General features: G+C 43.9%; 1 protein-coding gene across 1 annotated transcript in view; it reads left to right on the forward strand.

Moving 5' to 3' along the window:
• Nucleotides 1–23,400, forward strand: part of ITPR1 (inositol 1,4,5-trisphosphate receptor type 1) — a 354,118-nt gene that overhangs the window by 302,783 nt on the left and 27,935 nt on the right. The window contains exons 54-60 of the mRNA XM_055109477.2: nucleotides 4,224–4,399; nucleotides 9,885–10,049; nucleotides 14,946–15,141; nucleotides 16,823–16,915; nucleotides 18,095–18,234; nucleotides 18,718–18,883; nucleotides 21,733–21,893. Of these exons, the coding sequence (XP_054965452.1) occupies nucleotides 4,224–4,399; nucleotides 9,885–10,049; nucleotides 14,946–15,141; nucleotides 16,823–16,915; nucleotides 18,095–18,234; nucleotides 18,718–18,883; nucleotides 21,733–21,893 (1,097 nt within the window). The remainder of the gene's footprint in view (nucleotides 1–4,223; nucleotides 4,400–9,884; nucleotides 10,050–14,945; nucleotides 15,142–16,822; nucleotides 16,916–18,094; nucleotides 18,235–18,717; nucleotides 18,884–21,732; nucleotides 21,894–23,400) is intronic.

Raw genomic sequence — 23,400 nt, forward strand, 5'->3', positions numbered from 1 at the left:
ATATGCCTAAGTTACCCTTCTGAGGAGTTAGCTTTTCTTTTGACCTTAAGTTACGTGGAAGGCACCATCTGAATGCCCCCCCTCCGAAAAGTACAATCTAAACACAAGTCCAGGGGGGATTTTTTTTTTTAATGTCATATCAGGAAACATGAATGCCCGTGTCTATGTCTAAAAAGATTTGACTAGAACCCAGAGCTGCAAGGTTTTCTCTTTGGGGATGTCCACCTTAACCCAGCTGCCAGTCAGCAGAGGGCTAGTGAGGAGCTCAGCTGGCGGCGGCGGAGGAGGCCCAGGTCTCCTTTCGCCTCAGGGAAGTTGTCATGTTCCTCACAGCAGATTATTCAACGCTTACCTTGTCTGTGTTTTCATTTACTCTCCATTGCCTTAAAAATATTTCAAACAGATTTTATTATTCACCACGTCTGTTTTCTTCACCGGTCATTTGTGGCAGCATTCAGGCCAGTTCTGGGGACAGGGAGTTAACAGCCCCCCACCCTTCATTGACAAGCCTCCTGCAGTGCCTTTCTTAGACTTAGGAAGTCCAGAGACTTAAGGTCTCTGCCTGGCTCCTGCCGCCCATTTGCCAAGCCACTCTGGGCAAGCCACTTCAGCAAGTCCTTGTCATCCTTTATGTGAAGAGATGTTTACATTAAGCCCATGGTTAGAAAACTTTGATATGGCTTCAGAAAATCCTGTGGAACCCGGGGAAGAACAGTTGGCAAACTAGTCAAGATCTCCAGAGCATGTGTTTCTTGCCCATCCAAGCTTGAGATCCCCTGGATGGTATGACTATCGAGGGTCCTTCCAACTCTAAAATGGTGCATTCTGAATGAGCCATCAACTCAGGCTGGTCTGCAGGAGACAAGGGTGCCTGGTTTGGAATCATGGGCTTTAGAACTTCATGCTGATGGACTAAACTGAAAGCATAAATCAGAGCTCCTAGGAGATTTGACCTGAGGCTGATATGACCCAAGGAAGCCTTTTCCATTATCTAGTAGCTGATACTTCCTTAAGTGCATCAGTTCACTCTCAGAGGGATTCTTTTTTCCTTTTGTAAGATGCATTGAGGGCATTTCCTATACTCACTGCTAACCATCCTCAGTAGAAGGGTTGTATTAACCCTGCCTAGAAACAAGATCTGGTTTGTTGACCTGAAAGTATTTCTTTGAGCTAATATGTGTTAGGATTTGTTGCATCCTAAAGGCAAGAATTCATAATGTCCCTCTTGAATGTGTATAATAGCCGTATTATGTGTGCTGATTTTGTGTGGCTTACAAGGTTTGCGACTGCCAAGAACCAGTGGCCTTAAAAGCTCCTTTTCAAAAGTATCACCGCCCCTCCACCTTTGTTTTAGAACTGACAAGTTACAGTCTTTCAAAAGCGTGCAACTCAGGCAGCTTCAGATTGCTTACTGAATTTGTGAGCATGCCGTGATGGCTAAAGCAAATGTAGTACTACTTTTTAAATGTTTTTATTATTGAAATTGTCAAATATACACACAAGTAGAAAGAACAGTATAATGAGCTACCATATATCTATCAGCCAGCTTTAACAATTTTGCCTATCTTGTTTCATCTATCCCCGTACTATATTTTCTGAAATATTTTAAAGAAGTCTAGACATCTTGGATTTTTTGTCCATAAATATTTCAGTGTATAACTTATGAGGACATTTTAAAATATGTATAATCACCATGCCATTATCATATCTAACAAAACTAACAGCAAATCCTGTAATAGCCTGTCCAAATTCAGATTTCTCCAACTGTCTCAAAGATGTCTTTCTAGAGTTGATTTTTTGGAATCTAGCACTATGTTTTTTAACACTGCTCTTATAGTGAGGAGACAGCATTTTTACATTGGCCTCTTCAGGATTTGGGACATACATTGTACTGGTCACATTGATGATACTGAGATCATCTTAAGAGTCCATTTAAAATGGCATTAAGCATTTCAGAAAATGATAAGCCACAGACTGGGAGAAAATAGTTGCAAAATATATATCTGATAAAAAGCTTATATCCAGAATATGTGAAGAACTCTTACAACTCAACAATAAAAAAAACTATTCAATTAAAACAGTGGGCAAAGCATTTGATCAGACACTTCACAGAAGAAGATGTATGAATGGCCAGTAAGCACATGAAACGATGTTGAGAATCACTAGTTATCAGGGAAATGTAAATTAAAATCACAACACCATACCACTGCAAACCTACTAGAATGACTAAATGAAAAAGATGGGCACTACCAAGTATTGGTGATGCTGTGGATCAGATGGAACTGTCATACACGGCTGGTGGGAAGGCAATGTGATACATTCACCTTGGAAAACAGTTTGGTATTGTCTTTTAAAGTTAAACATATCTGTAGGATCCAACATTCTACTTCTCTATGTTTGTCCAAGTGAAATGAAAATATGTCCACTCCAAGAATTGAACATGAATGTTTCTAGTAGCGTTATTTGTAATCACTCCAAACTGGAAACTCATTGATTGTTAACTGGACAAATAAATTGTAATATATCCATACTATGATATAGTCAGCAATAAAAAGTACAAAGTATCAATACATACATGGTAACCTGGATGCATCTTAAAAACTTGCTCAGTGAAAGAAGTCAAGCACAAAGTACTACCTGATAGGATTATTTTCCCATTTTTATGAAATTCTAGAAAGTGCAAAGCTATAGGGACTGACATTATTAGATCAGTGGTAGCTGGGGGTAGGGATGGGGCAAGGCATCACCTGCAAAGAGGCACAAGGAGACTTTTAGAGTGATAAAAATGTTCTGTATCTTGACTGTGGTGACAATTACATGCGGTGGTCACATGACTATATAAACTGCCAAGATTCACCAAATTTTACACTTAAAATGCATGGATTTTTAAAAATATTGATTAAGGACCATTGACTTCAGAGGCAAATGGTCTGCAGCCATTTGCTGCATCACTTTGGGCAAGAAATGTAACCTGAGACTCAGTTTCCTTTAGAGTAGACTGGGGACAGTAGGATGAATAAATGATCATCAACATCAAGGGCTTGACACGATGTCTAACGATTGTTAAATGCGTAGAAAGCGGCACATGTGCCTCAATGTGCACTTCTTGAATTTCTGAGAAACCTCTGCCTCTTTGTCCCCATTCCCAATCAGCTTTGCCTTTTGAAGGATTTCAAAAGGGAAGAGGTAAGTGGCTGGGCTGGGGGGAACAGTTGTTAAAGTGAGGCTGAATCTCGGCAGGCGTGGACTCAGTGAACTAGGGCAGCCAGCAGCTGGTGGAAGAGCTGTGCCCTGCAAAGGTGTCTCCTCCCCAGTGGTGCCACAATCCAAGCATCTCTGAAGAAGTGAAGCTCCTTTATATAAGTGGCCTTAATCATGTAGTGCTGCTTGTTTACATCTGAAGGAGACTCAAAATGTGACAGCATTTGAAATAGGGGTGTTTTTTTTTTAATGAGTGTTTTACAGAACTATATTTTTAGCCGTGTTGGCTCATGTTATATAACCAAGCCGTCTCGTGGGACACTCTAAATAGAACTTGCAGTAGCAAGAGATGACAAAAATTGGTATAAGCTCTTTGACTGCAGGGATAATCTAATTGTAGCATGATGCTCATGACACGGAAGTTGCCTTTCTCCTTCCCTTGGAGAAATCTGATTCAGGCAGGGGACCTGCAGTTTTCCTTTGCATACTTTTAATAGAAATTAAGTTTAGGCTTCCACGTCGCCTTCTTTGAGTGAAGTGTGACACATGCATGAGTTTTATTTCTCGAACAAGCTTTTCGTGAGTACCTGCCAGGCACCAGGTACTTCCCCTGGGGAATGTGCAATCTGGTGAGAGAGAGACAAGTAAACTGACCATTAGGAAATAGTGTCCCGTAGGGATGACTGGAAGCAGGGAGTACGGAGGAGGAGGGAACTCCTGACATGTTTTTGTGGGGAGGAAGGGGATTGGGGGAGGCTTCCTGGAAGAAGTAACGTCAAAGCTAAGACCTGAGATGAATGAGAGGGGAAGAACTTCCCAGCAGAAGGAGCATGTGTGGAGGCTTGGAGGTCAAAAAATGCTGATGGGACTGGTTATGGATGGGGCAGAGAATTTGAGGTGAGAGTTGGGACTGGTAAGCCAAAAAAGTTATTGAGGAATCTGTAACAGTGCATGTTTTAGGTCTGTCCCCTGTACTCAGTGAATGCACAGATTTGTGAGAGAACCCTGTTTTGTCCTTGCAGGAACCCTGGAGCCCCACTGGTCGGGACTCCTGTGGACAGCCATGCTCATCTCTCTGGCCATCGTCATTGCCCTCCCCAAGCCCCATGGCATCCGGGCCTTAATTGCCTCCACAATTCTACGATTGATATTTTCAGTCGGGTTACAACCCACGTTGTTTCTTCTGGGCGCTTTCAATGTAAGTGTGAATACCTTCCTTGCCACTGTTTTGTTTGCAGATTAATAGGAATGCCTTGCACTCTGGTTTCTAGAATCCTGGCCTGTGCTTTCAGTCCAGAAAATTATTGTTGGGGGCAACTGTTTAAATAGCAGAAGCAAGGGATGGCTGCAGGTGGACGTCTCCCTCTTGACCTCCTCGTGGTGCAGTGAGCCTTGTAATGTATCCCTTGGGCATCAGCACTCTCACTTTTAGGGACTATCCCTGTCAGGAGATAGGCAGAAAAAGTGGTAGTGCTTTGAGATTTCAGTTAGTTTTGCCAATCTGGTCAAAGGTTTGTTGGGACAGAAGATTTTAGACAATAAGTGAAATGATCAAATATTAACACCGTACCCACTTCTGGAGAGGCCCACATAGAAAAGAGGGGATAGGTAAGAGGGCCTGGCCAAATACAGAGACAGGGCAGGTGGAGAGGGAAGAGGAGAAGCAGAGACAATTCTTTAAAAGTCAGTGGTGACATTTAGAAATGCTGTTTCACTACCATTGAAAGATAGAAGCCAATTTCATCTCTGGGAGAATTCTTAGGACAAACTGATATAAAACCATACATTAGAGAGGTTTCCTTGTGAAGGGAAGGAGAAAATTTGGACATGTGAGGCACTGGAGGATCTAAAAAAGCCTTCCAGGGGTTTCTGCCCTGAGTATATAAGGAAGCTGAGGTCCCATGCAAAACTGGAAGTGATATCGCAAAATAATATAGTAATTCAGTGCAACAGCAAAAGCCCCAAAGGGAGTATTCAAATGGCACAGGCAGCAAGGACTTTAGAGAACAGGTCATGTCAAGCTGAAAAGCTTACAGCGGGGAGGAGGCAGGATGGAAGTTAGGGCTTAAGGAATGGAGGGCCAGGCTCGGTGGCTCACATCTATAATCCCAGCACTTTGGGAGGCCAGGGTGAGCAGATCACTTGAGGTCAGGAATTTGAGACCAGCCTGGCTAACACGGCAGAACCCTATCTCTACTAAAAATACAAAAATTAGCTGGGTTTGGTAGCATGCGCCTATAATCCTAGCTACTCGGGAGACTGAGGCAGGAGAATCACTTGAACCTGAGAGGTGGAGGTTGTAGTGAGCTAAGATGGCACCACTGCACTCCAGCCTGGGTGACAAAGGGAGACTCCATCTCAAAAATAAATAAATGAACAAATAAATAAATAATTTTTAAAAAAAAGGGAATGGAGAGGATCTGGCCATGAAGCGGGGATTGAGAAGAGTTCTTTGGTTTCCTGGGCCCCATAGGCCAGAGCAGAACAGTGGGAAAGCTCGGGATGTTATCAACAGACAATAAAGAGTTTCACCTCATTCGTGGTTCAGTAGTGATCAGTAGGAACTGATCCTGTGTAAGTCACTTGCAGCACTGAATTTTAGGATAAAGCAACTGGACTTCATCCCCCAGGTCAGCATTCCCAGAGCATATTCCACGTTGATAAATATGAGGTGAAAAAAGGGTTCCGTGATTGAATCCGCATGAAAAATGCTGAGGTAAACACAATGAAAGGTTTCGTTACTACAGGCTGCCTCACAGACTTTAATGTACTAATATGGATTAGGAACCTCCAAGGAAAACAGTGTCTTTCTGTTTCCCAAACTTATTTTCCTGCAGTTTTTTGTAAGTATCACTTGAGATTAGTGTTGTATAGAATGTATGTTGGAAACTCTGTTCCCAGTAGTGGAAAGTGCCTGTGGTGTTTTTGAGCCAAGAAATGGTCCATACAAAGAAGTATTCTTGAGAAAATGCATTCAGTATGGCTTGCTATGTGGATTCATCAGGAGGGACTAGAGGCAAGGAGGCTTTTTGGGGGCTGTAGCGACGCTTTGATTAGGTTTGAGAAGCCTGAGTCTTGGACATAGTGTAGAAGAAAGAAGGAAGGTATGGACGTCAGAAATGGGAAGGAAACAGGCTGGGCACCGTGGCTCAAGCCTGTAATCCCAGCACTTTGGGAGGCCAAGGCGGGAAAATTGCTTGAGGCCAGGAGTTCAAGACCAGCCTGGCCAGTATGCATGTGAAACCCCTCTCTACTAAAAAAAAATACAAAAATTAGCCTGGCATAGTAATGCATGCTTGTAATCCCAGCTACTTGGGAGGCTGAGGCACGAGAATATCTTGAACCTGGGAGGCAGAGGTTGCAGTGGGCTGAGATGGTGCCACTTCACTCCAGCCTGGGTGACAGAATGAGACTGATTAAAAAAAAAAAAAGAAAGAAAGAAAGAGAGAAAGAGAGATGAGGAAATAGTAACACATGGTGGGCACAGAGTCAGAGCCTTACCCCACCCAGAAAGCAATGTGCTTCTATTAGTTCGTTCTCACATTGCTATAAAATGCCTGAGACTCGGTAATTTATAAGAAAAGAGGTTTAATTGGCTTGAGGTTTTGCAGCTGTACAGGAAGCATAGCAGCATCTGCTTCTGGGGAGGCCTCAGGGAGCTTTCACTCATGGCGGAGTAAAAGCAGCAAAGTTGGAGCTGGAACAGGAGGAAGCGGATGGGGAGGCGCTACACACTTTTAAACAACCAGCTCTCTATCACTATACTGTATCCAGGACAGGTGGCGCTAAACTATTTATGATCCAGTCACCTCCCACCAGGCCCCACCTCTGACACTGGAGATTACAATTGAACAGATTTGGTGGGGACACAGAACCAAACCATATTGCCACTCCGGGTCCCTTTTTCAGACAAAGAGGGTATCACTGTCTTGATTGGGTAATGAAGGAGGCAAATATGACTCCAAATTTTCAGTCACAAATGATTGGGAGAAGAATAATGTGGCCATCTAAAATGAAGTCATGCAAAGATCTAGTTTTTCAGGGTGAAAATGCATTTACATCGTTGACCTACTGGGCTTCAGGTGGAAAGACACGCTGTTAACGTGAGCTGCGACATTTGGAAATACATGACCAGAACTACAGAGAGAGATCAGTGTGGGGAGGGGAACGTAGGGATTGCCTGCAGTGAGAGGAAACCATTTAAGAAAGAAATACAAAAGAATTACATAAACAACTAGGTAGAAAAAATGTTCAGTATTTCAGAGGCTGTCTTCTATGGGCTGTCTAGTTCTTTTTTTCTCTGGCCTTCTCTGATAATCATTCCACAGTTATCACTTCTTTAACACAAATCAGTTGGGGGAAAGACTCAACTGAGATAATTAATTACCATTTACAACAACATGAGCTGGTAAGGGGCAAACAGCTATAATAAATAATTGTTTAGAGTAAATTTTATTTTACCTTTTTTTTGAGACAGAGTCTCGATCTGTCACCCAGGCTGGAGTACAGTGGTACAATCTCGGCGTACTGCAACCTCCGCCTCCTGGGTTCAAGCAATTCTCCTCCCTCAGCCTCCCAGGTAGCTGGGACTACAGGTGTGTGCCGCCATGCCTGGCTAATTTTTTGTATTTTAGTAGAGACGAGGTTTCACCGTGTTGCCCAGGCTGGTCGCGAACTCCTGAGCTCAGGCGATCCACCCGCCTCGGCCTCCCAAAGTGCTGGGATTATAGGCGTGAGCCACCATGCCCCGCCTAGAGTGAATTTTAAAAGAGAGAAACACCCACATGGAATGTATGGGAGAGGGAAAGTACCTGTGGACGGAGACAGAGAAAGAATATTGGAGTTCTGAGAGCTGGAGGAGGAGAAGGTGGGGTCCTAAAGCCCAGCTGGGAGAGTGGTGAGCAGGGTGCGCTGGGAGACTTGCCACGCCGCAGGGAGCTGGGAAAGATGCTAAGAGCAGACGGGAAGACTGCTGGGTGCGCAGAATCCTTGGAGACTTCACATGAGCTGTCTCTGTTGAGAGGTGGGGTTGGAAGCCAGATCTAAGACGAACGAGCAGAGTCCAGCCGCAGGCTGAGACCACAAATAGCAGCTATTTCCTGGGGAAGCAATGGAGAAAACTAGGGCAGAAGTTAGAGGGGAGAATGGACTCAAGTGAAGTGGATCACCCTGTTGTTAAGATGGCAGGATCTGGGGTGTGTTTGAGGTCCTGTAATGTGTGATGTCACCCAGGGCACCATCTGCCTCTCCCTGAAACCACATCATCATGGATCATCCAGAATCAGTGATACTTTCCCACCCTCTGAAATCCCCTCCACTAGCAAAGGTGAGAATTTTGGAAAAAATTGGCAGATTGAATGCTTAGCCTGTCTGAGAAAGCCAGCAGCGATCTGTGGGTGTCGGCTTCCTCGCTTATCTGATTGCCGAGAAGCTCACTTACACCGACCTACCAGATTAACTGGCAGTATTTCCCCCGCACCTGTGGCCAAGGGAGCTAGAGTAGCAGAAGATGGTTTTACCAAGTGCATCCAGAGAGGTCCCTCTCTGGCCTCCTCCTGAGCCAAGTTTTTCTGTCAACATATTGCTAGAGATGGACTTCCAGGCATTGGGGTTTCTATCAAAGGTGAGACTATATTGCACAGTAGTTCAGTTAGGACTCCTTCAGTTGCAGATGTCAGAAAACCTAATCCATGCTAGCCTCAGCAAAGGAGAATATGTATTAGTTCATTTTGACCAAGAAACCAACAGCCTCGCTTCAGGCACAGCTGATACAGGGGCTCACACGGTGTCCTCAGGGCCCAGTTCCTCCTTGCCATCTTTTGGCTCTGTGCCCCCAGTGCTGGTGGTGCCTTCAGTGTTGGTAATGTGGCAGCTCCAGAGTTTACAGCTGCTCAGGTTCAAGGTTGGTGGGAAAGAACAAAATTATCTTTGGCTGCAATCCCAAGAAAGAGCTCAGTGGACATCATTGGCTCCTTTTGGTCCTGTGTCTATCTCTAAACCAGTCATTGTACCCAGGGGAATACACTATTGTGATGGCCAGGTTGGAGCCCCACCCAGACCTCAAAGACTGCTACTCAGAGAGGAATGGTCCCCAAAGGAAAATTAGAAGTTATTCCCAGAAGAGAGGGCAGGGGAATAGAACTCATCCTGAAGTCCCTTATACTTTTTTTCCCCCAAGAAAATTCTTGTTTTCCCTGTGAACTTAGGAGCATTGAAAGGCAAGAAGTGATCACTGCTCATTAAATTGCCACCTTACAGTGCCTAGAATGTAACAAATTCAGAAAATGCTTTTGATCATGCTGATCACAGGGTTCGTGGATTGAGGTGACTTCTGTGTTTGACTAACTCATACAAGAATGTTAGAAATGATTCATATCTCATTTTGAAAATCATAATCTCAGTATGTGTTAATTTTGTTTTTGCCATAGAGAAATGCTACTTGATTACTGTTGCGCATGAAGTTATTTGACTACCATGTAATTTGTAATATGCCTGAAAAGCAAAGTAATGAAATGACTTAGATCTGCAAATGGGTCTTGGCGGGTTTGGTGGGCACCGGGTGGAAAAGGAAGCGTTTGTTTGGGCACGGTGACTGAAATACATTTGTGTGAGATGCTCTCTTTGCTCTCATGAAGAGTTTGGCACAGTCCGTGCCATCTGACTGTTCCTGTCATTGTTCTCAGGTATGCAATAAAATCATCTTTCTAATGAGCTTTGTGGGCAACTGTGGGACATTCACAAGAGGCTACCGAGCCATGGTTCTGGATGTTGAGTTCCTCTATCATTTGTTGTATCTGGTGATCTGTGCCATGGGGCTCTTTTTCCATGAATTCTTCTACAGTCTGCTGGTGAGTACCTGGTGTGGAAATATTTTATGTGTGGGGAAACTAGGAGAGTGTCCTATGTCCTCTCTCTCATCACAGACCCTTCCTTTTAATGGTGATTGGTGTGCCTGGTCCACCAAGATTGAAGCTCCACAGTTTGCAGCCTTTGGGGGATCTGAGAGGAGAGCTCCACAGGCATTGGGTCAGCCCAGGAATTCAAGAGTCACACAACTGCACTGTGTACTGGGCACTCCCGATCTGTTACTTCTCAGTAATGGAACATGCCGGTAGTAGGTTCAGGAGATGTTTCCTTTCCATGCACCTTTGTTTTTCTTTACTTCTTAGACTCAGCCAGCACTTACACCACGAGGAGTGTTTTTGAGGCTGTCATCCAACAGTTCTCATGGAATCCATTTCTTGTGAACACGTGTAGCGACCATAAGAGTAGGAGCTAGTTTTGAAGCCCCGGGATTCATGATCATGAGCTCAGTAGATTTATTGGTCTAGGAGACCCTTTCAGTAGCTCATTTTCTTCCGATATGAGCCAAGTGCTTAATGTCTTGACAGTCTATAAAACAAGTTGGTTCCATCACCTTCCTCCTGAGCAGGTTTTTAAATTACAAATCAAGTAACTACTTACTTTCCTGTAGTTAGAAGGAATCTAGACCTGTGGCGTTGTAGATAAGAAACCATTTTCTTGTGCCTACATAAAATGACAGGAAGCATAAAATTGACCTATCTGCAAGCAACACCATAAAGAGCCTAGGAATATTAAAATATTTGTGAGGACAAAAATGATCAAGGCCTAAGGGTTGACTTACAAAGAGAGGGGGGACTTGCAAAAGGCAGAGCAAGGGAAGCTCTTCAGGGAGGTGCTTAGAAAATCCCCCCAAAGCACGTATGAGAGGCATCCAGCCACAATCTAGTTTGATCCTATTGCGTTTTCTTAAAGTGAACTGAGGAGCAGTTCAGCATCAGAAGCTGGGAGTTACTCTTATCTTTCTGCGATAGGTTAGAGATTTGAAAGTACAAAATGCAACTGTGTGAGATGCTCCCTTCGCTTAACGTACTTGACTGCCTTGTGCCTCAGTTTCCTCATCTGCAAAATGAGAACAGTGTGTCTCCCTCCCAGGGCCGTCATCGGGATTACATGCAGCTGTTCAGGTCAGGGTCTCGGAATAGCACTGCCGAATGATTGCCAGCTATTGTTATTGTCTTTGTCATTCTATATTCCTTCCCCCGTCCAAAACACCATAAGGAATTCACCGTTCAGATCACTAGGATTAGCTCATTCCATTAGGGGTGGATTTTGGCAGGCTAAAGGGAATGGATTCTTTTCCCTCATCTTAAAATAGGTCTGGCTATATTTTGAGGTTTTAGGCAAAGAGGTCTCAGGATATACTTGTGATTCCCATTACGTGGCCTATTTTGGTCACTTTGTATCAGAAATCTTTAGAGACTTATGTCTGTTTCTGGAACTTTTTGTCTCATGCCATCATGTCCCTGGACAACAAATTCCTGTCCTCCCTTGGGAGGGCGGCAGAGTTCAGTTGGAGTGGTCTCTCTCATCCCTGCCAAGGGCTCTCTCCCAAGAGACAGGAGATTCCCCTTTGGTCAACGCCACCTTGCCCCAGTAGACACTTCGACCTTTCCTCCAATCTGCCTCCAGTTGGCTTGGCTTCTTTTCTGTTCATTTGAGTCCTCTTCTCTTCATCACTTGCAACGCAGGCCAGTGCCAGTGCCTGACGCAGGGCACATAATGGTGAGAGGAACACAGTCCCTACCCTCATAGGCCTCACAGTCAGAAGCACATTACAGGGACAGCCGTTTTGTGAGTGGTCACCCTGCACTCTTCTCTACACACTCTCACTACCACCTTTGAGGTAGATGGTATCTTCCAATTACACCTGAGGAAACTGAGGCTTGGTGAGGTTAGGTAACTTGCTCAGAGTCACACTGTCAGTAACTGGTGGAGGCAGGAGAGCCTCACAACTCTGTTGATTCCCAAGTTGACACTGCCTTTTATTCAAGCATGTGAAAAAGTCCTTGCATCAGTGAAACTGGCATTTCACGTTCCAGTTTGCATCTGTGCTTTCAAGTCTCCAACCTATCACAGAAAGATAAGAGTAACTCTCAACTTCTGATGATGCTACCTCAGTTCACTTTTAGGAAACGCAATAGGATCAAACTAGATTATGGTTGGCTGCCTCTCCTGTGCTTTGGGGGGGGGATTTTCTAAGCTGTGTGGACCTTGACTTGTTTGTGTCTTCAAGTGATGTGCTCCTTTTGGTATCAAAGCAGTACTCAATGTGTCTGGTAAGAACCAGAAAACACTGACACTTCAAATTATTCTACTAATAAGGAAAGCCTGCAACCAAAAGAAATTGGGCTGCCTGTAAAAGGAGAGAGACCTGAGCAGGGAACACCCATGTGTTCCAGAGTTGGGAGAGCTCCCTCTATGCCAGCAGGCCGGAAGGTAGGGAGGGTGATCTGGTGGCCTAATTAAACTGCTGCCCCCCCTCCCCCACAAACACTGGCCGGACCTGGTCGTGAGCCTGCATTAAAGCTGTGTCCTTAGAAAAATATTAACACCTGGAGATGAAAATGTGCAAAGTTCATAAGCAGGCAGTTAACAAAAGCAGAAATCCAGATGGTCAGTAAACATGGAAAAATGTTCATCCTTGGTGCTAAACAAAGACATGCTAATTAAAACAGCGCAATCCCGTGTTTTACCTGTGACATTAGTAAAGGTTAAAAAGCCTGATGGTGCCCAGTACTAGTGAGAGTGGGGTAAAATGGGCACGATTCTTTACTAGTGGTGAATGTAAACTGATCCTGCGTTTCTGAAAGCAGCAGGCAAAATGTTTCTCTTATACCATTTGACTCAAATACTCCATTTCCAAAAATTCGCCGAAAAGGAATAACTAGACGAGCACGTATGGAGGCATGTATAGAAGTGTTCCTCACAGCATTATTTATTATGACATATAATTGGAAACATCTTGACTGTTTTTAAAAAACATATTGGTTATGTTAATCATGTTTTTCCCATATAGTGAAATACCAGGTGATCACTTTTGACAGGAAAATGTTCCTGATGGCTTGGTGAAAGGCTGGTTATGTGCCAGTATTATGGTATAATATTTTTGTAAACAATATATATCTATAAATTGCATTTTTTAAGGCCAGAAGGAATTAAGCTATTGAGCGAATGTCTCTAGATGGTGAATTATTACTGACTTTTTTTCCTTTGTGCTTTTTTTTGTTTTTCAAGTTTTCTCCATTGAACATGTATAATTTTCCAATTAGAAGAAAGCTTTTCTTTTATATAAATAATACTTATTGATTGTTTTAAAATCAGAAATTATAGATGAGTGAAAAGAAAAAAATCGCTTGTCATTTCAATGATTTGGAGCCTGTGTAATCTCTGCGGTCCTTAACCACAAAAAACAAGTATCATTTGTTTGTTGTCTGAAGTTGCGCTTACTTGCCACTTTATATTGAGCTGCTGGAAAATATTTAACCAACATTAACAGCAACACTTTGCCTTCTGTCATATTGTATTGACTAAAATCCCTCTTCCTTGCTTCCCTTTAAGTATCCTACTCTACCCAATGCCCTTCACAGAACTAGTCTCAGAACACAGATTGGTGTCAAGGAGGCAGAAAAGCCAATCGACCAGAAAATGACCTCAGATGAAAAATTCTAAATTGGAAGGGACTCAGAGATCAGCTGTCTCAGTCCACTTATTTTACAGATGAGGAAACAGATCCAGAGAGCTTAGATGGCTTGGCCGACATCTTGCAACAAATTAAAAGCAGTCAGGATTCAACCCTGTCCCCTGACTCACTTCATGGTGCAGTCACACCCCAAAGCCACAGTGGAGACCAAACCTTCTGTACAGGATTAGACAGCAGCCAGAGGCCATGCTAAAAACTAGCCTCAGGTCTAAGAGTAACTTCAGAGAGCTCTCTCCCCACACTCCCCACCATTCTCCCAGTCAAGTATCTGTGACTGTAGCTCTTGGAAAACTAGCCACCATCCTCCCATACCTATGTGTACCTACAAGGATCCTCCATTCCTCAGGAAGCCAACTTCTTGCTAAGAGCAGGTTCCTTAGCAGAGGGCAAGCCTGGATTGTGAATGCACTGTGACCTGCAGGGGTCTTACCCTCACAGTGTTACCGTCACTAATGCCCCTGCGATACACTAGCTATGTGACCCTGCCCCAGTCTCTTGATCAGGAAATTGATGATAATTACTATTTACTGTACTTACTGAGCATATGGATGCCAGTGTGCTAAGCACTGTGCGTACGTGGTTTACTTATTCTTCATAACAACTCTACATCCTCCAGTCTGCAAATGAGGAAATGGAGACTCAGAGGGGATGAGGAAAGTGCCTAGCCCGAGATCATACGGTGGACAGTAGCTGAGCTGAGATTTGAATTTACATCTAAGTCCAGAGTTCTTGCCACTGACGCTGGCTTGTAGTACGTCTGCCTTCCCACCAGACACTGGGCTGCAGGAGGGCGGGGACCAGGGTGGCTGGCTCTTCGTAAACTCAATTCAGTACCTTCTAAATGAATGGATGCCAAGACCCTCATCACTTTCCTCTCCCTTTGTCTCTGAAACTCATTGGCACAAGCATGTATTTTCTCTATTTCCAGTCCCTCTAAATGGCTCTGGATACTACTTGAAGTTGCTATTGTTTCCTGCTTCCTCTTCTGTGTTTATTTTTCCTCATTTTTACCATCTCCGTTTCACTGTGAAGCCAGGGAAGATGTTCAGTGTTAAGATCATATGTAGTGCTTTTGAGTGTCTAAGAGGGTAAACTCTCTATAAACCAAGTTTTCATTATGGGATAGTGATGTACATCTAACATCAAGGCTTCTTAAAATTCTTTTTGTTTGTTTTCAAAGCTTTTTGATTTAGTGTACAGAGAAGAGACTTTGCTTAATGTCATTAAAAGTGTCACTCGCAATGGACGGTCCATCATCCTGACAGCAGTTCTGGCTCTGATCCTCGTTTACCTGTTCTCGATAGTGGGCTACCTTTTCTTCAAGGATGACTTTATCTTGGAAGTAGATAGGCTGCCCAATGAAACAGCTGTTCCAGGTGGGTTTGGGATCTTCTGATCTTTTTAATGCTAAAAGATTATTTCCTGATTATAACTGAACTAAAGAAAATAGTGACTTTAGTAATGCAGATATCTCCCCATTGTATCTCCCTAACACGCAGACTGTGAATTTCAAATACAGGTCTTCATTCTCACAATGAATGTGGCAATGTGGCATATCAAATGCTAAGAGTGGGTGACCAGATCTGACATTTATTTGTTCACTAACATCATCTTTTAAACTAGTGCAACTTTTTTGTAAAGCAGTGACCATACATATTGAGAGCATTGGCGTATGCATCCCTTTAACTGAGTAAATCTACTTCTAGGATCAATACTTAAAGAAAAAAAGGCTGTCGACTGTGCATGTAGAAACAGACATATATGGGAGAGCGTTTGCTGCAGTGTACAGTTGGAAGCAGTGTAAACGTTCGGGGGTGTTTCATCAGATCATGGTACATCCATGAGGTGGGGTGCCTTGCACATAGGTACATCTTTAGAAACCTCCATGGAAAAATACCCACAAGATGTAGTTGGAAATGGCAGAAGGATAAGTATAGTAGGATCACATGTATGTCTTTTTTTTTTTTTTTTTCGAGCCAGGATCTCACTCTGTCTCCCAGGCTGATGTGCAGTGGTATGATTTCACCTCACTGCAACCTCCAACCTCCCGAGCTCAAGCAATCCTCCTACCTCAGCCTCCCCAGTAGCTGAAACTGCAGGCGCCTGCCACTGCATGTGGCTAATTGTATTTTTTGTAGAGATAGGTTCTTGCCATGTTGCTCAGGCTGGTCTCGAACTCCTGGGTTCAGGCGATCCCCCAGCTTTAGCTTCCCAAAGTGCTGGGATTACAGGTGTGGGCCACTATGCCTGGTCTTATGTTTTCTTAAAAATTAAAAAGCCCATATACATATATTAAAACATGGATGACTGTACCTCCAGACTGCTAGCAGTAGCTCTCTCTGGGGCTTTTTTACTATATGCAGGTTTTACAGTGAGCTCATGTTATTTTTACACACAGCAAGAACAGAAGAGATTTCCAATTCTGAGAGTGAAAAAAAATGACCATAATACTTTAATGGTACCCAAGTGCCCTCTTCTCTCAGTTACAATAGTTGGCCTGACTTAGTGAAATACTACTGGTTTTTCATCCCGAGTCTAAGAAACAGACTAGAATCGTTGTGGCTGACTGAGCCAGCCAGCCTTTGTGCTCTCCCTCCCAAATGCTGTGTTCTTGGCATGTATCTCCAGCCTCCCAAGTTGACACTAAGTGACATTTACTGCCAGCCATCTTAGAGTTGTGGACTAAACTGGCCTGGACCTTGGATTTCTATTAATGCCTGCTAATGCTTCTCGTGCAGACTTGGTATAAATCTTGCCAGAGTCTGTACGTTCAGTAGTATCTGTCTAAGAGTTTCAGCTGTTTGTCTTTAAAGTTGGAGAGGTGCTATTTAAGTGCGATATTTCTAGTAAGCCTACAGGAATTGACATTTTTGGCTTTTTTCCCATCCAGATCACCAAATGAAAGTGTAAATTGCATTTCTGCTTTGAATTTATATGCAAGATTCTAGGGTGTTATTTATGTAAAGAATTGTTTAATCAGCCGTGAATTGGGGACTTCAAACATTTTAACCATATGCTGCCAGATTGTTCATCATAAAATTTCCTTCTCTCTCCCAGAAACCGGCGAGAGTTTGGCAAGCGAGTTCCTGTTCTCCGATGTGTGTAGGGTGGAGAGTGGGGAGAACTGCTCCTCTCCTGCACCCAGAGAAGGTAGGACCTCCGAACTGTAAGCCCCATGTTAATATCGGACTCCTCCAGAGGCTTAGCTGATGCAGGTGATGTTGGAAGAAGATTAAATTTACTGCTCAGGAATAAGGCTATAGCAAAGGGGAAAGGCTGAGAAAGAGGAGGGAGCTGAAGGGAAAAGAAGGTCACACCTGAAGAAAAGATCTGATGTGATTCAGCCGATTTACACTGAGTGCCCGCCATTTGCCAGGGACTGTGGTGTACTCTAAGAGACAGTAATGTAGTGGAGGGTGCGGGCAGGCCAAATGGTGATTGCTAGAGAGTTGCCCAATGCTGGGAATAAGGATGGAATACAGAAGTTAGGCACCCGGCCTACTACTGGGCTAAGCGTATCATCAAGAAAGTGATGTCCAAACTGTAAAAGAAGACTTGATATTCCAAGGAGAGGGAATAGTACATCTAAAGGCTTTAAAGGTAAAAAGAAAAAAACAGCAAGTTTGGGGAGATAATGATTATAAGGAAGGAGAGTGGCAAGAAATGAAGCCACAGATACAAACAAAGGGCTAGATCATGAAGGGTCTTCTGTGTCAGGCGTAGGAGGTTAAACTTCATCCAGAGGATGGTCAGGGGTTGTTGGAAGATGAGTGATGAAATCTGTGTTTTAGCAAGACCCTTCTGCAGCTGGAGAAAGGAATGAGGCACACAGCAAGGCATGGCTCTTACTGCATAAACCAGTGAGAATGAACAGCCTCCAATGTAAAGCAGTTTATCCAGAGGCCCTGCCGTGAAATATCCCTGGATTTAGTCCTCACACCATTCCCAGTGAGGAACCTGGGTCCTGTGGCATAACCCTCATCTGAGAGACAAGAGGCCTGTGACTCAGGGTCGCGAAGCAACTCATCTGACATGAAAAGACTGTTTGCGGCTGGGTCTGGGGTTTAAGAGCTGAAAAGGACAGGGAGTGTTTTAGATCCCACAGAGGGAGAGCAATACTACCATAGCTGGAGAAATTAGCAGGGGTTAGCGATGAAAACAGTTGCCCCAGACGACTTTAGCTTTTGAAAGAAAATACTTGGCTCTTGATTCCTTAATTTTATTCTTTCGTGTGCCTGGTGAGATGGCATTCAGGAAACAGGATTTCAAAATCCCGGTCTCTCTTTTCTCCTCACGTTTTCTCTCTGTTATTACTTGCCGTGTTCACAGAGCTGGTCCCTGCAGAAGAGACGGAACAGGATAAAGAGCACACATGTGAGACGCTGCTGATGTGCATTGTCACTGTACTGAGTCACGGGCTGCGGAGCGGGGGTGGAGTAGGAGATGTGCTCAGGAAGCCGTCCAAAGAGGTAAATTCATCCCGAGGGGAAGGAAGGGCAAAGGGGGCGGGTGGGGTGGTTGGTGGGAGCACCATGCAGCGGTGTTGAGTGTAAACTGAAGACGCAGAGGAAGAGCTGGGAGTAGGGCTGAGTAGCTGCGGAACTAGCTCGTCAGGCTTCTTTCCTCTCTACCATGTGAGGTGGGGCCGCAAAATCAGCTGCGTGGAAAGGGTTGGCTTTGGCTCAGTAGACTTAGGGACTGTTTCCTTCGGGGTTAGGCCTGATCCACCTGAACGCACAGTGAATATCCCTCCTGGCTGTGTCACACCACACTTGGAGAAGTCACAATTGAGACAGGGGATATGAAAAGAGATGCAGTTTTCAGTTTAAAAGTTGAATGCCCAATTTAATTTCTACCCAAGTAGATGAGGTCTCACTTGAGCTGTGCCCCAGGCTCTGCAGACCAAAGGGTCGCAAGGGATCCAGACTGATCCAGACACCTCTCTTTTCCAGGAACCCCTGTTTGCTGCTAGAGTTATTTATGACCTCTTGTTCTTCTTCATGGTTATCATCATTGTTCTTAACCTGATTTTTGGGGTTATCATTGACACTTTTGCTGACCTGAGGAGTGAGAAGCAGAAGAAGGAAGAGATCTTGAAGACCACGTGCTTTATCTGTGGTGAGTGTCACTGGCCAGCTCCAGCAAGGGCGTGAAGGCCCAGCGTGGCAGAGGCACGTGGATACTGCGAGGGTGTGATGGGCTGGGTGCGTGCCCAGTTATGCGGGAGGGGGCACCGGCTGCTGCGTCCTCTTGACTCTTCTACCCTCTGCCGTGAGTGAGGCTGTCCTTGGCCTTTATTCTGCTGGGAAGTATTTACAGACCTGAGTTCTGACTGAGCTTCTACCACTTACTAACTGTGTAACCATCATTTAGTCATTTAACATCTTTAATCCTTCTTTCTTCATGTGTAAAATGGGTACAATAACATGTCCTTCTCTGCATTACTGTGAGAATTAGGAGAGACAGCGTATGTAACACTCCTAGCTAGAACCTGGCACACTATAGGCACGGGAGGAGAAGTAGTGAGCGGCTACGTAAAAGAGGTGCATGGACACCAAACAAATCATTTTCAGTATAACTACAGGAAAATATTTGTAAATGTAAACTAATCATGGAGGAACCTGGGGAGCTGAGTAATCATTTCAGGATTATTCATAATATAGCTACTAAATATATAAATTTCCTAGTGGTATGTATGCTAAAAAAAATGATCAGTTTCCAATTAAAGACTTAAATTCTTTGCTTTTTGCCCCCTTAAATCCTTTTTAAGCTTTTTGCTTTGGCATAATTTCAGAGTTACAGAAAAGACATGACTATCCAAAGAATTTCTATATATTCTTCACCCAGAATCCCCAAATATTAATATTTTATCTCATTTGCTTTATACACACACACACACACACATTTTCTAATGTGAGTGGCTGACAGTGATGCTTTCTTATCCCTAAATATTTTAGTACACATTTCCTAAAAACAAGAACATTCTCTTGTGTATCTACAGTATAATTATCAAAATTGGGAAATTAAAACAGATCCAATACTGTTATCTCATCTACAGACCTTATTCAAATTTCACCCTTCATTCCAATAATGTCCTTTGCAAATCCCACCTCCTGTGGGGCTTCAGTCACCATGCCTCGTTAGCCTCCGCTGACAATGTTGAAGAATGTAGGTCAATTATTTTGTAGAATGTCCCTTGATTTGAGTTTGTCTGATGTTTGCTCATGGTAAGATTGAGGGTATGTATTTTCCACAGGAATATCAAAGACATGCTGTTGTGTTCTTCTCATTGCATCGTATCAGGAGGCATGTAATGCCAGTTCATCTTGTAACTAGTATCTCGGCTCACTGTAACCTCCACCTCCCAGGGTTCAAGCAATTCTTGTGCTTCAGCCACCTGAGTAGCTAGGATTACAGGTGCCTCTCACCACAACTGGCTGATTTTTTGTATTTGAGTAGAGATGGGATTTAACTATGTTGCTGAGAGGCTGGTCTTGAACTCCTGAGCTCAGGCAGTCTGCCTGTTTTAGCTTCCCAAAGTGTTAGGATTACAGGCATGAGCCACTGCGCCCAGCCTTGATACTAACGTTGATCATTTGGTTAAGGTGCTAATTGCCAGGTTTTTCCAGTAACTCCATAAAGTCTTTTTTGGAGAGACACTCTGTAAATATCCTGCTATTCCTTAAACTTTCACCCCTTAGCTTTAGCATTCATTGATGATGCTTGGCTAACTCTATTATGATGATGGTTGCCCAATGATGATTTTTATTTTATTATTATTTCTACATTTCTTTATTGGCTTTTTATTGTAAGAAAGAATTTTTTCTTCTCCCCACGTATGTGTTTATATTTCTGTGTTTGTATTTGTAACTACATGGACTTGTGGATTTTTATTTTATTCAATGGGCTATTTATTTTGATGTTCAAATTGCTTCAGATGTGGCCAGTGAGAGCCCTTTCCAGCTGACTCCTGGGTTTAGTCATGTCATCGTCATTTTCTATGTACTTTCTTACTTTTTTGGCATCATAATATATTCCAGGCTTAGGCTCACCTTGTACATTTCCTGAGCCATCCCTGGAATCAGCCATTTCTCCAAAGAGCCCCAGTTCTTTTTATTGGAGAAAGGTATTTAGAAGCCAAGGTCTGGGGACTGAGTGTGCTCATTCCTGTTGGTGTGCTGCTGCTCTCAGGGCTTATTAGGGTGCAGATCTAGAGGAGAGGTGTATGCATCTGCATATGTGTGTATGTGTACACAGCACATGTATCTGCACACATCTGTGTATATATGTATGAAAAAGGATGAATTCATACTGATACCTTTAATTCCATTTCAGCATTACAGGGTTTATTCTTTCTCCCTTTCTCTATCTGTGTTCTTTTCTCAGGCAGTGAGGAATCCAGCTCCCATTATCCATGATATATTTATTTGATCAATCCTAGAATACGTACAGACTAGAATTGCTCACCCCGGCCTCTTCAAACTATAAACCTACCAGCTAGAATTCACAATTTGTTTAAAGTTCTTGTTGTCCTTACTTATTCTGCCTCCTCAAAAAACCTTAACATATCTGCATTTTGGCATTTACCTGGGCGAAGGGACTTCACGTTCCCTGGTTGCATGCAATGTGTGAGCGTGTCACACACATTCTCATTTTACCCCTAAACACTCCTGGAACCTAGACGGCGGTCTCCCCATTCACTAACAAGGCCACTAAGGCATGTGGAGATGAAGCGGCAACTGCTAAGTGGCAGAGGTGGGATTCAAACCCAAGTCTGTCTGACTCACAGCCTGTGTTTTCCTGCCATAATGTAAACATGAATGTACTTATAAGGCCGACAGAATCCAACTCTTTATAAAGACAGGAGTGAAACCACAGCCCCCTTTCTACTGACAGTTCTGTTATTGATTTTTTTTCTTTAACAAGACTGCTCAGCTGGGGCTGGGGGCTTTTTGTCTCATTTTTAGGCTTGGAAAGAGACAAGTTTGACAACAAGACTGTCACCTTTGAAGAGCACATCAAGGAAGAACACAACATGTGGCACTATCTGTGCTTCATCGTCCTGGTGAAAGTAAAGGACTCCACCGAATATACTGGGCCTGAGAGTTACGTGGCAGAAATGATCAAGGTGAGTGGAAAGGCCTCCTGGGAGCAAGGTGGACTTGGGGCCTACTGGCCTGGCTTCTCAGCTCTGAGCAAGGCCCCAGCAGCCCATCAGGGAGCTGCACAACAGAAGAATAACATCCGATGTTGCCTGAGCCCTTTTCACGGATGGGGCGCTGTGCTCTGTGATCTTCGTGTGTTCTCTCGAGTGATCCTCAGAAGCACTAGATAGGTGGTATTGGCCTGTGTTAGTGGGGGAAATGCTGAGCCTCGGTGAGATTAGCACGTGAGCACGGAACTGGGGCTGGGATTTTAATCTGGATCAAACTCCATAGCCCGATTTCCTGTCGCTATGTGAATCTGCCTCTTTTCTTGATAGTGCTTTTTCCCCCCCTTTCTTTTTAAATAACACCTACTCTCTAAGAGGTGTCTTAGAGGCAAAGTGATTGCTCACTGCAGTTCAGCATGGTTTGTGTTTGCCCTCAGCCTCGCCTTTCTGGGAGAAGAGGCAAAGTGACTGCTCACTGCAGTCCAGCATGGTTTGTGTTTGCCCTCAGCCTCGCCTTTCTGGGAGACACTCTACTAATCATTAAGAAGTGATCATATGATGGAGGAATTTGAGTTCCAAATTAATCTTTTCGCTGATGGGAAGTGTGGATACTATGTCCCAGGAAGCGGGGAAGCCGCTTCAGGCTGTTAGAGAACACTTCTCGGGCAGAGTTTGCTGAGACACCAAACGTGCGGTGTGGGTGTCCCGGGCCAGCTGTCCTTTCAGACCTGTGCTTTCCGAACATCATTAAAATGTTCAGGGGTGGATAGTGGCGTGAGGAGCATGAACTGTGAAATCGAGGGGGTCTTTGTGATTCACGCTGGCTGCCTCTGAGGAGAAGGGGCCAACTCTCCTTCCAGTTACCAAGGACTTGAGTGCTCGGCCTGATAATGACTTACCCTAAAGGAGCCTGCTTTTTATGTAGATGTAATTTTCAAGCTTTTTATGTAAAGATACTGGAAGTCAGGTCTGTTCAGATAAGTATCATCATTGACAGGCCTAGAGGCAGCCAGGCTTTCAGTTTTATTGCCAGCAGGGCAGCAATTACGTGGTTGTATTTGCTGAATACCCCGATTACAGAGGCACAGAGGCCTCTCCTAGGTTCTGGAGGGCTTTCTGGAGATACTGTGCCGTCTGTACCCTTGAGGTCCTTAGAGTTGAATTCCATGCTTCTCGAATTTTATTGTACGTATGAATCATCTGTGGAGCATGTTAAAATTCACATTTTGACTCAGCAGTCACTTCCAGGACTTGAGATATTCTGCATTTCCAACAACCTTCCAGGAGATGCCGAAGCTGCTGGTCCGGGAATCACCCTTTAAGTAGTAAGAGCCTCACAGAGGAGACAAAACAGATGCTTACTTAAGATTACTCTCAGAGGGGTTCTGCGAATGATGAGGAGAAATATTCCTAATCCTTTACATACATTTGGCCCTCTTCAGTTTGTAAAATCCTCTCACCTCTAGTATTGTATTTGGTTGTT

This window comes from Pan paniscus, chromosome 2, assembly GCF_029289425.2.
Source record: "Pan paniscus chromosome 2, NHGRI_mPanPan1-v2.0_pri, whole genome shotgun sequence".
Lineage (NCBI taxonomy): Eukaryota > Metazoa > Chordata > Mammalia > Primates > Hominidae > Pan > Pan paniscus.